General features: G+C 38.3%; 1 protein-coding gene across 38 annotated transcripts in view; it reads right to left on the bottom strand.

Annotated features, from left to right (window-relative positions):
- CIT (citron rho-interacting serine/threonine kinase) overlaps positions 1-13,979 on the bottom strand; it is a 68,338-nt gene that overhangs the window by 29,266 nt on the left and 25,093 nt on the right. For 20 of the 38 annotated variants that reach the window (XM_086855491.1, XM_086855488.1, XM_086855479.1 and 17 more), the window contains 8 exons: positions 10,538-10,708; positions 10,236-10,295; positions 9,631-9,684; positions 8,352-8,492; positions 7,856-7,981; positions 4,795-4,890; positions 2,975-3,091; positions 2,422-2,531 (listed from right to left, as the gene is read on the bottom strand). In XM_086855491.1, the coding sequence (XP_086711617.1) occupies positions 2,422-2,531; positions 2,975-3,091; positions 4,795-4,890; positions 7,856-7,981; positions 8,352-8,492; positions 9,631-9,684; positions 10,236-10,295; positions 10,538-10,708 (875 nt within the window). The remainder of the gene's footprint in view (positions 1-2,421; positions 2,532-2,974; positions 3,092-4,794; positions 4,891-7,855; positions 7,982-8,351; positions 8,493-9,630; positions 9,685-10,235; positions 10,296-10,537; positions 10,709-13,979) is intronic. The other 18 variants (XM_086855492.1, XM_086855497.1, XM_086855487.1 and 15 more) reach the window with 1 other exon arrangement.

Genomic DNA, 13,979 nt, shown 5'->3' on the forward strand with positions numbered 1-13,979 from the left:
TAAAAATCCATATTTTCCAGTTGCACAGACAAATGAATTTTGCAGAGGATAATCTATAATGCTATTTAAGATACAATTCATTCTTCTCATTTCATCAGTTCCTTGTCACATGTTTTTCTATAGGGGAAAAGTAAATTCCAGGAGTTGTTTTCTCACAGTATATTTACATGAGATAAAAGGAATCCCATGCTTTAGGACTGGGGGTAGTGTGTTCAGGGTAGTTTTGCTGGGACTTTTTTTCACAAGTTGTAATGGACATAGAACTTGAACTACACTGAAGTGAACATTTGCTGCCCCTGATCAAAGCCTTAATCCACAAACTGTACAAAAACAATTACTTGTTCTCATAAGAATTTTGAGAGCTGGCAATTATTAATTATTACCATTTGAAATGGACACCCTCAAAAAAAATAAAGAAAGAAAAAAAAAAGAAAAAGGGGTCTTTCTGCATTATTTACAGTTCCTGGAATTGTGTTATCATGCACTGGAAAATTCAGCCTCCTAGAGTGCTTTCTACTTAGAAGCCTCACAAAGCTCTACATATATTAATGAATTAATATTTTAAGAAGTTCACTGTGAGATAAGCTGTTATTAATCCTATCCCAGAGAAATTATGTGGGTTGCCCAAGATCAAATAGGAAGACTTAACAAAACTAAAAATAGAACTTAAGTCTTCTGACTCACATTTCTGTGCATTGCAAACAAAACCACCCTTTCACCTTCTCTGTTTTTTTAATTTACTTCTACAGATTATTGTCAGCCAGAACTGTCAAATGGTGTTATTTCATTTCCTGCTGTTTACTGGGCTATCTTCTCAGGAACCTGATAATCATTGGTTTCCTCAGATACTGCTGGAACAAAAGCTTGCAGAGCTCCCCTCTCCTCTGAAGAGTTTAATCACTAGCTCTCCTCTTGATGCACGCTCAGATTAGCTGCAGCTTTTGTGGGTTCAAAATGCAGTCCAACAACAATTTATACATTTTCAACAGCCCAATTCACAAAATAAGCACAAATTCATTAACTATCTGCATGCATAATTAAGCAATTTTCTCTCAAAATGTTGCTAATTCTGTACTATCTCCTACCAATCCTGCAAAGTTCATCATTTGACAATATGTCTGTCAATAATCTATTTTAAATTGTATGTTAAAGTATTATTATATGTTTTTCTTGTTTTCTGTGGCTCTCCAGTCAAGGATATGGCTCCCAGAGGATGCTCTAAGCTCTTACACTCAGCTCAGCACCCATGACTGAGGCACTCAGCCTTTCATACACTTCCCAGTTCCACCTTAAGACATTTCTGTTTTATTTCAGACTGAAGGTAAGTTATGGCTTTTGCTGCCTCAACAAACTCCCTGGGTGATTAACTGGAGGTCATCTGGAGCATTAAACAACACAATTAAATTCTTCAGTTATTTCTGTGAACATTTTTGGCTGCTCAGGCTAAAATAATTTGCAGAGTATTTGAAATGCAATGAAAATTGGAGCCATTACATATCTGGAGACATAATGCCCATCGAAAAGGGGTGAAACCAAAAGCAACTCTTTGCCAAAACTTGTCCTTGTCTGATTCTATTCAATATTAGAGGTGAATCTATCCAAGTGCTTCACACAAAGGCACTGCCTGATGTTGGATCAGGCAGCTGATGGACATTGAAAGCTTTGTGCAAACCTGGATTCAAAAGCTGGTGAATCTCTGAACTCAGTAAGGGCAAATTCTGTTTTAGCCCTGCCCTGTAGGATGAATCAAACAATCCATGCTTTTTCCTACTCTTGAAGTAGAACACCTCTAAGTCATTTACGAAGGAAAAACATCATTGTAAGGATAAGGAATCTCAGCTTAAGTCCAAAGAAAAATAAATTTCGGGCAGACAAAAGGATCTGAAACAGAAGTACTCAAAAACATGCAGAGAAATTCTTGGCTTAAAAATCTAGTGTTCCTCCTTGTCTTCTCATCCATCAATGTTTGTGAGTGAAGGGTGTTTAATGTTTTCAATTTCAAAACCATGTGTCAGGGGAACTGAGTAAACTATAAATCTATTAGCACTGTTTATGTTTAAAGAAAGAATATGTGCTTCTCCAGGTGTATTTTAGACATAAAATTATTAGTATTCATTTAACATATTTGGCAAACCTACACAAATCACCTGCCTTAGGAAATGCTCCAAAGTAAACACTGTAATACAAACCAATTTTCCCAGTCATGTTTGAGAAAACACAAAATACACAGCGAGCCCCAACTATTTGAAGAACAAAGCATATTTTTGAAAGGCTATCACCGAAAAACAAGCAGGGAGCACAGCAGGCCTGCAAAAAAGAGCCACTTTTACACGGTGAATCAGAGAATCAATTCAATTGGAAAAGCCTTTAAGGTCATCTTTCTGAGACCTGTTCTGCAGTGACAGCAGCTGCCACACTTACATGTTCCTCTGGGTAAAGAGGCTGCTATTTGCTGCCAGCTTGTTGGCCTCAGACAATTCCACAATTCTCTGCTCCAGTGACCTGATCTTCGAATCCATTGCATTGATCATCTGAAACACAGCAATGAGCCTTTGAGACTGAGCAACGCGAGCGGTTACCAAAATAAAGTTTATTAAAAAGTCTGGACTTTTTCCAGAAACAAAAAGAGCCAAAAGAAAACTTATCAAATGGCCAAAATGAACAACAGATGCAATTACTGGAGCTATTTGCAGCAGCTATTTTGTACTGCTTTAATGTTAGGAAAAAGCAACCATTATCAAGGCACAAAACGAGGGGTACCCAGCAAGCTGCACGGCTTTTTTTAAGGAAATATTCTTGGAGATACTCTGAATTTAAAAAAAAAACATGTCTTTTAAAATTCATATTAATCAATTAATTTCCTTCAAAGCAGCTCAGCAGCACTAGAGGACCTCAAACAAGATTATCTTGCTTGAAATCAGCCTTAGAAAGCTACTCTTCAAACAGCTTTGATTTCCAGACCAACACCACATACCGCCTTCTGTTCAGCCAGGACTTTGCATTTCTCACGTGCTTCTTCTTCATGTCTTCTGAGCATATTCTCAAGTGCTTCCTTATCTGCAAGATCCTTCTTCATCTGATTTTCCAACACCTAAATGAAGACATTTCTTTTGTCTAAATTATATCTGTTTCACTGGGTAAAGGGCAAGCAGAAAGAAAATCATCAATATAGATTTATTTTTTTGTAAGCAATTGGTCATATCTCAAGCAAAATTAAATCCATGATGTAATTGCATGAAATCCATGGAAGAGCAAACTCCAAAAAGAGCACTCTCAGTTATCTCTGAAGACTGAATTTAACAATAGGATTTTATAGAGATATGGAGATACTGTAGATTTTTTAATTATTATTTTGAGTCTGTGTTCAATAACTGTTCCAACCTAATACAACAGAAAACAGAAAAGACTCTCTATCCCAATATGTACAGCAGAAGAAATAGGAAAGTGCCCATCCTTTGGCTGCCCTACCAACATGGCTCACAAGTAATTTTTGAGTTCCACAGGTATGGATGAGAAGGCAACTGAAACCACATGAATTCTTCCAGTCAGTGACAAAAATCTAACAGCAAAGTAAAAAACTTCTTTTTGCGGCACAAATAGCTGCCATTGGGAATAGGACTAAAGTAATGAATTGCTACATTTTTCTAGAAATGCATGTCATGTATGTATGACCAGAGTTCAGTTTTTAAACTGAAGGTCTCTTCCTTCAAAGACAAGTTTTTCAAAGGCACAAATTCTGGACAGCACAGGATACTTTTTACTTTTCCAGTTACAAAAACCCCACGTCCTGTTTTATCCCTTTGAACCTCTTTCATCCAGCTTCCTGATTTCTCCTATTAAACACTACATCATAGGGGCCCATAATACACCAGTTTTCTTCTTATTTTTTTTCCTATGCCTATCCTCTTTCCCAGTTTTAATAACACCAGTTCTTTCTCAACATCTGCATCTGATCTGCCTGCTTTCTATCACTCTCCTCTCGTTATTGATAACCACATGCTCTGATCTGACAGCAAATCATCTTACTTCTCTTTTTTCCTTCATATTTCTCCCACAGAAATTTCTTCTCTCCTCTTAAGTACTACATCTCTCACATTTAAGCAAAAATGTAGAATTAAAGTTCTAGATAAATGTACAAGATAAAGACTGTTTCTACTGAGAATAATTTGTTCTTAGCAGAGATTCTTACAAAATGCATTTACTGGCTGTCATACTGCAAGTTCTTTAGAAAAATCCTTAGCCAGTGCACATACTCCTATTTGCCAGCTTGTTTTTCCTAATTTTAGATGGTGTCTATTTCTAACTGTTTGTTAATGCTACCCTGGAAAAGACAAAAACAAAGTGGGTGGATTCTGTGGCTTTTTGGCAGATGTTCCAGCTCCAAGATGGAAGTTCAGAAATGGTTTACTATTTGCTGCATTTAAAACTTGCAGGTAGGCTGAGTGAAAACCCATAGAAAATCAGTGGGAACTGAAAGCTTCTTCAGGGTGTGAGATTCAACAGCATTAACTAAGTATTATTTAGTCAACAGAAGTCAAATTACAACCAACAAATACCTTCCTGTTGTTCTGGTATCAAATACTACCTCTCCTAATCCAGTGCCACAGATAAGGTACAATGGCAGAAAAAACAGGAGAAAGCCGATTTCGATTCCACTAAGCTCCCTCAACATTGCACCAGTGGTAACAAGAAGGCAACTCACAAGACAAAGCAATCAGAACCTAAAGGCAACTGTTTCTCCCTGAACTCATTCTACCCACAAAAGCTTGTAGGAAGATGATAAGATATTTTTACTTTGAGTTTCTCCTCATAGAATTGCTCCTTCTGTTTCAGCTGCAACTCCAGATGTTGTGCTGCGATCTGAGCCTCACGGTGCTTTTCCTCCAGCTCCTAAAAGCAGCAAAAATTCACATTCAGACACAAGGAAATGGTAGGTGCTGTGAGTACATGTTAGACAGGTACCAAACATTCATTCTCTTTTTTAAGGCTTCACTCTATAAAAATCCCAAGTCCTGGGCTGTCATGGTTTAAAAAAAAAACAAAAAACATTATGAGACCTGAACATTATCAACCTTATGTTTGCATATTGCTGCTGACCCATCTACTGCAGAGTGGGAACACTGCTAAGGACAAAGATTTCTACTTCCATGGTAAGAATCTCCATCTTCCAGTAAAATATACCCAAAGATAGGCCAAGGACATTTGGTGAAAACACATAGTTATAAACATTTTATAGCTGCAGTGGCATCACAGGAAGTTCAGATCTATTTTTATCAAGGTCTCTCACTTGTTTTCTTACAGCAGACCTCAATAACGGGGTACTGCTGTCTGTGCTTTTCATTTTGCATTCAGAGGGGGAATAGCATTTACTTTGCTGTATTCCTTGGACAAATGTTGTCAGAAATGCTATTTATAAATGGCTTCAAAAATGAAAAGTACAGGATGCAATATATGTGGTGGAACATATCAGAATCTTTCTAGCCTCTTCATTTCCTATCAGATAGTTTCAGCCATGCACAGTAAGGACTTAAATAATTTGTATTTCAGAAATTAGCTGTTTCTGCAGTCTGACTATATTATTTGGGGCCTATCCTGTAATCACCTTTCAACAGGACACCTCTCAAGAGCCAAGCATACAATGTTATGTTCATTTATTGTCATATTTGCCATTCCCAGAATTTCCTTAGAACAGGAGCACATCCAGGCTTGTCATTCACTACCATTGGGCTGACTCTTGCATAGACAAGTTCAGGTGCTGAGGTGCATCTGGATCTCCTGTTTGCCCTCATTACTGCACAACACAGGAAAATTTCCTGATATCTGTGTGTGTTTTAGTACTTTTCACAGTATTTGATGTGTTTTTTCCTGATCTTCCTCATCTTGAAGACATTTCCCCATCTTCCTCATCGTGAAGGCTTTTTTTGCTCCAGTAATTGCATAGACCTCCTTTTCCAGAAGTGAGAATCAAAGAGGAGGTTCACCAAAAGTAGGTCATCGACAGTGCCTAGTCCCTGACACTCCTGCATGGAATGGAGATTGCTGCTTTTTGCAATTGAAATATGTCTCCCAGCAACAAGAGGGACAACTCACCTCCCCCAGAAACCCACACGTTTCAGGTCCTGGCAGAGAATCAGACAACCAGATCAGCAGCAGCTTCAAAGCTCCCAGCATCAGACTGCTCATATTGTAGCAGAAGCTTCACCAGTTCCTGCAGTGGCACTTAACAGCCAGTGTGGGCTTAAAAAGGTAATCTCTTACCATTCCTGCTCTCACTCAGTATTCTCTATGTAGCACTGACTTTGTTATTGGCATCACAGCAATGATCTGCACTTTCAGGCAGGAAGAAGTATCTTCTCTAACTTGTTTCTTACTTCTTCATCAGTTCCTTACAGATGGATGAGCAGGTACTTCTCAGGCACTGCCACATGAGTGTACATTCAAACCATGCCTTTATACAACAATTTCCACCTTCTTCTAAGCAAATCTGTATCTTCAACTCCCTTCTTACTTCTCTATACCAGGAAAAGTCAAAAATGTTTGATGAGACAACTTGAGGGAAGGTACAGGGTAGGAGTGGAGGAAAAAGAATACCAGTACCCTGTGCTACCAGATCAGTTGCAAGGGACTAGGAAAGATTCTGTAGGATTATTTCTTCAATGTCTGTTTGACTTATAAAATATAAAATTATAAAATACTTTTGTACCTCTCCAACATTCTGTCAGGACTCCATGGAAACTATCTATAAGAAGAGCTAAACATACCCCATGGTGTAAAACAATTAGTCGATATTTCTGCCTTCCCTTCCACATTCTCCTCCACAGGGAACATAATCAAAACCAATGAACAATCCCCAAATATACACAAGAGGCTTATGAAACAATTCAAAGTTTTACACTATTTCTAAACATAAAGTTGGCTCTGTGCCCAGCACAACCATAGTCTCCCACTTACCATGCACTCCTGCTATCAAAACAATTTGAAAGGAGCAGCACTACTAAAGAACTGATTCCACCTTTTCTTGACAGTGCTCAGCATTCTGATGCTAAAGTCTGTACACCCAGAAAAAGCCTGGGTCATCTGTTGATTCCAAATATGTTTATTTTTACATCTCCATTTGGCCTGCCTTAGGTGTGTCTCAGCTTGGGATTACTACCAGCAAAATGTAAACCTTTTTTTCCTCATATTGGCAACACACAGAGAAAATTCATGAGGAAGGCAAAGTAAATTTAATTATTCCAGTATTAAATTATGCTTTCTGTCCCAGGAAAGCAAAGTTATTAGAAACACCCTCTGCTTGATCCACCAGAGACTGACATACTAACTTGCCTTAATAGTTTTAACCAGGAGAGAAACAAGAAATTGCCAACAGAGAATTTATGTGGGTGCAAATGGTTTCCTAACAAATATCTTTGGAGATGAACAGTTTGGATGACTAATTTCTCTCTGCTTCAAAATGTAAGCATTTCTAATAGATCTGACCTCTAAATTCCCCTGCAATTTACTTTAAAAGAGATGTTTTTGTTATTGCAGTAACTTGCTATCAGAATGTTTTACCTCTGACACAATCACTAGGTAAATAATTTAAATATTACTATGTTAACTGAAAGGTTTTCCCACTGAGATGACTCCAGTTTTGAAGCACTATCAAGACTAAAAGCACAGGAATGAGTTTGTAACTAGAGGTGCAAATAGTATTTGAATGCTTAAGCTTTCTCCAGTACGACTGGTACAGGAAAAAAAAGAACCTTTATTCAATAATTTCCACCTTATTCAATGCAATTCTGCATCTTCTGATTCTTCTCTACCTTTTCTTACAAACTCTTACCCTCTAAGTTTCATTTTCACCTCTGCTCACCAGAATTTTTTCTGCCATCTGTTGAATCTGTTGAGATTTAGTTTGAATATCTTCTTTTAGGCGGTTTTCTCTACGTTCCACAGTCTCTAATCTCTTCACTTGATTCTCCAGGGAATGGCGCCGTTCCTGCAGAGCAATTATGAGCTGCTGTTTAGGCCACCCAACTCTGCATTAGCACAAAGCAAGGAATAGTTTCTAGAGAAAACAGGCTGAAGCAGTCAATATATGGCTGGCTTTCATATTTTGAATCCTTATCACACCCCAAAATCCCCCAGGCTAACCACACGTCCTTATCGACTCATCACTGAAAATAAAACCCCTCTGTTTTCCTCAAAGAAATATGTTTTTTAATTAAAAATGGATTAACGTCTAACAAGTCTTTCCCCTGAAGAGTTACTACAGGAATATACGCTGTTCAGAGCCACCCAGGTGAGAGTTCCTAAACTAAGACATATCCCAATAACTAAATTACTCCAGACAGACACTTTGCACTCACCTCTGCTTCAAGCAATTTTTTCTTCATGCTTTCATTAGAATCTTCCCTGTTCTGAAGTTTCTCCAACTCCTTCTCAGCTCTCTCCTTTGCCTGACGGATATTCTGCAGGAGCTCAGTTGCCTCTGAGCTGGCTTTCACAGCCTGAAGGTCAAGAGAGAAGAAAAAAAGGTATTATATGAAAAGCACACACAAAAATTTGGTATGTGAAAGGTTCAGAACTTGAAGATGGTCAACATTCTCAATAAAACCACTATAGAACTTTGGTTTAACAGTTTAAATTAACATGTGCAGGAGTCCAAATTTTAACTTCTGCTACATAATTTTGACTTCTAATTCACAAAAAAAAATAAAATCTAGTATATACAAATCTGTCTTGCTACACTGCAAGTTACTTCACTCTACATCCTGAAAGTTAAGTCTATCCCCAGATTCAGCCCAAAGTCTTTAAAAGAAACCACAAAATACTCTTACTAAAGGAAATGTTGGCCTACAGAAAATTCCTTTGCATTAATGCAGGTAGAAAAGAAGACAGGAGATTAAAACACGATTGTTTTGAAATATTTAAGTTCTATTTCTATGTAGGTTTTGCCTCCATATTCCTGATCATTAACCCTTAAAATAGCTCTCTCTCAGCAGGTGCCAAGTTTGAAAAGCTCAATCAGGGGATTATTATAACAACCCCTTTCTTTCCTGCTGAAGGATTCCAGTAAGAGAAGTTCCCTGACTGTTCTTACAGTGACACTTCAGGTGCCAGACTGACCATGACAGCAAATCTTAGATATTCTACCCTACTTTCAGCAGACACTGATAAGGTGTTTTAATTCTCTTGTGAATCTTTATCATTCAACATTTTTACTGTGAAGAACCTGTGAAGAACTGAACTGCCAAATGATTAAAGCAGATAATACTGGGAGACTAAAGCAAGTCCATGTGTTTTACTAGTGACCTAAAACCAGCTGAACCCTTCTTTGGAAGCAAGGGAGCAGTGCAGTGTCCAGAGCATACCCAAACAGGCCTTTAAATGAGAATTTCTTTACACTACTCCAGTTCTGACTCAGCTTCATTTGCAAAAATAAACACTGTTGACATGTCTCAAGAGCCAAAAGCATATTGAGAGCACCAGTGATTTCAGATACCAGTTCCCACCCCCTTTTCCTTATCATCCCCCATGCTATGACTAATTCTATTTTTGAGGGTAAAACAAAGTGCATCCCTCCTCTTCATTAAGGTTTCACTGGGAAATCTTGTGAAAAACTCACTTTCACCACCCAGTCATTACCTTTGTCAGCTTTTCCTGAAGCTCCTGGATTTTGGCCTGCTGCTCTGTATTGATCTATAGTTAGAAAAAAGATGGAGGGAAAGAGTCAAAATCAAAGAGGAGAAAACGCTCTTTGCTTATTATATCATATTTGTTTTAATTTGTTTCCCAAAAATCTTGGTTTTCCCCTGTAATTCCAACACACCAAAACACTCCTTGGCAAATCCATTCCCATTTTGCTAACTTCCAGGTGATTTAATATTTTGGTTACCAAGAAGATTGTTCAGTGTGAGAACACTCAGAATTCTTTTTGCTTTTTATTTGCTGTTCTTTCTGAGTAAAGAAAACCCTGCTGTATCCCCAACCTGACTCCAAGCTCGGATGACACATCCAAGGCTGTCTTTGCCTGGCTTCTCAACACAATCCGTTAAGAACAGGTTATCCAGAGACAGCTTTATATCAAATCAGAGAGAACAGTGAATCACACCAAGATGTCTTAAAACATAAAATGAAAGGGGGTGGGGGCTGTGAAGCCATGCATGTCACTGACTAGCCAGACATTCTTGGTTTCCGTGCATAAAATGAAAGAGCCAGGAAGCAAAATCTAGGACACTGAAGTAACATACCTTTTCCAGTTTGGTATACAACTCTCCTGCCTCATTTTTCCCTTGATCTTTAACCTGTAACTTAAATATAAAGTACATAAAAATCTCAGGAAAAGCTAGACTTCTATCCAGTCATCACCTCATGCAATTTAAACATCAGCAGTTACACAAAGTATAAATCACATCATGAAAAACATGTTGTGTTAGTTGTACCGACCACGCTTATCTTTGAAGGGCACACCCACAACTTGTGTGTGCATGTGTCAAACAGCACTAGATATTCCAGCAAGCCTCAGCCCCCTCTCCCATGAAGCCTAAACTACCTTTTGCAGCTTGTTGTGGCATTCGGCAGCTTTACGTTTGAATTCCTCAGCTGCCAGGCGGGACTCCCTCAACTCTGACTCGTAGAGATCGCTGCGCCTGCGAGCCGAGATCAGATCCTCTTCCAGCTGATTCATCATCAGCCTCATTTCTTCTACTTGAGCTTGGTATTCCTGTAGTTGGGGTGGAAGGGAAGGAGAAGGGATTACAGTTTAGAGGCAACAGGGGAAATGCTTGGAGGAGCAGATTCCAGAATACTGACTGCAGGCAAGAGATGCATTTAAGAGCATGTAGAAGAAAAGTAAAGTACAAAGTAAAACAGTAAAAACTAACTAAAATAAAATCCATGGTGTTCTGGTTTGAGTCTTGCCATTTTCAACTCAATACCTCAAAGTCAAAACATCGACTTTTTGAGAGTGCAGGAACACATACATACATCTACATACAAATGATAAAAATTACTTACATTTCTAATCTCTGAAACAGAAATGTGCCTTTGAGTTGATGTCTCTACTAAATGCCCAGATGCTCCCTCAAGATCTATTTTCTCAGGCTGATAACATGACAGTTATCACAGATCTGCACAGCTTGGGTAAAAGGAAAGAAGGAGAAGCAGAGGGGTAGCACACTGTGGCTTGCAGCCATCAGCTACTTTCTCCTGACAGAGTTAAAAAGGATCACACTGCTCAGTATGGGAGACAACCTATAATCCAATATTATCTTAGAAAAACTATCTAAAACTCACATTGCTCATAGAAGGTATTTGCCTAAACAGGCAGAAATAAAGATTCCCCATGTAGGAGACTACAAGACAGGGTGTATGGATGGGGAAGGTGGGAGAAGATGGAACATTTGAACTGACTATCTCAATGAGACTGAGAACTCAAACTGAGACTAGCTTGAGAGATTGCTTCACATATCTTCACTGGAAGAAAATAATTATGTTTAGCATTTACTAAGTCCTGCAAATATGCATTTTATAAAAAAAAATACACCAAAAAGCCCTCTCCAAAATCAAAGTATTTTCTACGAAGCTGAGAACAAGTAGAAAACATGCACATCAAGAGTTTGGAACAAAGATTGTGAAGGACTGACAGTGGGGGAGTCTATCTTTCTTTCCATTTTATTATCTTACAGTATGCCTGACTACCCCCATATTCAGAAGAGTAACTGTCTCGTGACAGAATCAGGTTTGTCATCGCTCCCTCCAGACTGGCAGCTGCCTTCAGCTCAATGAGGGACTGCATGAGCACTGACCCTCATGCCAGCCCCTCATTCTCCAGCCTGGAGAGTTTATGCAGCTATTGAAAGAAGCCAGGCCTTTAGCAGATTGCTTTACTGTCCCTTACAGGGAGCAAAGAATGGCTCTTTGGCTTGTAATCCCAAAATTGGTTCTCCACTTTGTATGCCAGGCAGGGACCTACTCTTTCCAGTTCATCTCCTATGGAAGGGTGATCTTTATTTTCTTGCTGGAAAGAATCAGAGTTTTTTTCTAATAACTACACATGTATTAACTCAAATATTCTTTACATACAAATACACTTCTGAACAAAAAAGGCAGAACAGTTTGAAGGAATAAATGTTCTGCAGAGAAATCATGATTTGTTTAGACTTCCTAAAATACTGGGATTTTATATCAGCAAACACTTGACCAAAGAATTACAGGTATGACAATAGTTGCCACTGTGACAATGAGCGTTTGGGAAGGGAGGAGAATGGGGAGGGAAAGAAGAAGAAAAAGAGGAGATAATTAGTAATATTTCAGGTTTTCTTGTTTCATCACATTTGCAAGACTGTCTTTGAGTAAGTCCCAAGACCAGGTCAGAGGAACAGGCCACACCATTCAAGGCAACACAGAACAAACCTCTGGGATATGCATTAGTCAGAGTTTTAAAATACCACGAGGTATTTAAGTGCAGATTACTAGACAAGTTCAGGGCATGTACCTGAAGCAAATCACATCAGGGAACTACAAAGAAATGAGTGGGGCTTTCAAAAAAGTACAGATTTGTTGCAAGTTTGCCTGTTAGTACAGTTCTTCGTCAAATAACGACCAGAGCACAGGTTTAGTTAAAACAAAAAAACAAAACAAAACAAAACAAAAACCAAACACACATCCCAAGCAAACAAAAAACCCCACAAACCCACCATGCTCTTCTATCCAAGTACCTGAGGTTAAGTTGAACCTACAGCCTCACCCTGAAAATATCAAATGCCTAATTATTGGGTTTTGAAGATTCTGATTTGCTGTTGATTTGACTCATTCTCTCTCAAGCCTCAGGTTTCCAACAGCAAAGCTTGAAGGGGCTTTTCCAACTCCCAGTTCCCTCTAACTTAAAAATCATGGTCCAAGTCTTTAATGGCCAAGATCCACTGCTCATATGAGTCAGCACAAATCTCTCAGCATTTCTTTCAGCAAGGTTCTTGCACACATGTTTCAGGGAGCTCAGAAGGCCACCACAGACATGAAAGTCTGCAGGATTCATTTGTTGAACTAAGCAGCCTCTTTATGTCATTGTGAATCTTCACAAGCCAAATTAAGAGATTCTGGGACAAAGCGTTTGATAAAAAATTACTTGCATTATGTTTCCTCTGTCACATGCGTCTGTACTGCCTAAGAATCTATGGATATTTAAAATCATCAAAAATGTTCCCCATTTCAGTATTTAAAGCAACTTTGCTAGTAAAGCACCAGAAGAGAGAGCAGGGAGCTTTAGATCCCTTGTATTACATAAAACAACCACCCAGAAGAATGCTGGGGAAGTCTATGGAGGCCAGCTACATCCAGAGGGTTGGGTTTGCATTTCATTACTTTTTACATAAGAGCTACTCATGTCTGGAGAATTATTACCAAGGTTTCTGGGCTTCCTTGTCTCAGAGACTTTGAAATGAGTCAGTTCATGTTTGTAAAGTGCTTTGAAGATGAAAACCAACAGATAATTACAAAGAATTGTTTGAGTGCTATAGCAAATTTGAATTTCTTTTTCTCAATGCAGCATGTTGCTGTTAATTCATAAAACTGAATGGGTTCTTCCTTGCAATGGCCAAATTTGTCACAATGTTTTCATTTAATTTTGACATTTTTTTCTTACAAGCAACTATGTGAATTAATGAATTTTCAACATTCTTTGGGTGGAAAATGAAATTATTAATTTCTACTTTGCAAATAGATCAAATCATGAAAAGAGCAGTTAGGCAACATACGTTCTATTTTGAAATGTTATTAAGCATTTTAAATGGTAAGATAAAGAAGAAAAATTTAAAAAAATAATAAAACAACAGAAAATTCAGATAGCTCAGTTCTCTCCCAGGTGAAGATTCATTAACTTGTGAAATTTCCATACCTTAACCATTTAAAATGGATAGGTCATTTCTAGTGCAGCATGTTACTAAAGCATTGTGACTTTCTCTTAAACTGATTGTATAGACAAAGTACTTTCAGGA

The sequence above is a fragment of the Cyanistes caeruleus genome, chromosome 18, assembly GCF_971803275.1.
Source record: "Cyanistes caeruleus chromosome 18, bCyaCae1.hap1.1, whole genome shotgun sequence".
NCBI lineage: Eukaryota > Metazoa > Chordata > Aves > Passeriformes > Paridae > Cyanistes > Cyanistes caeruleus.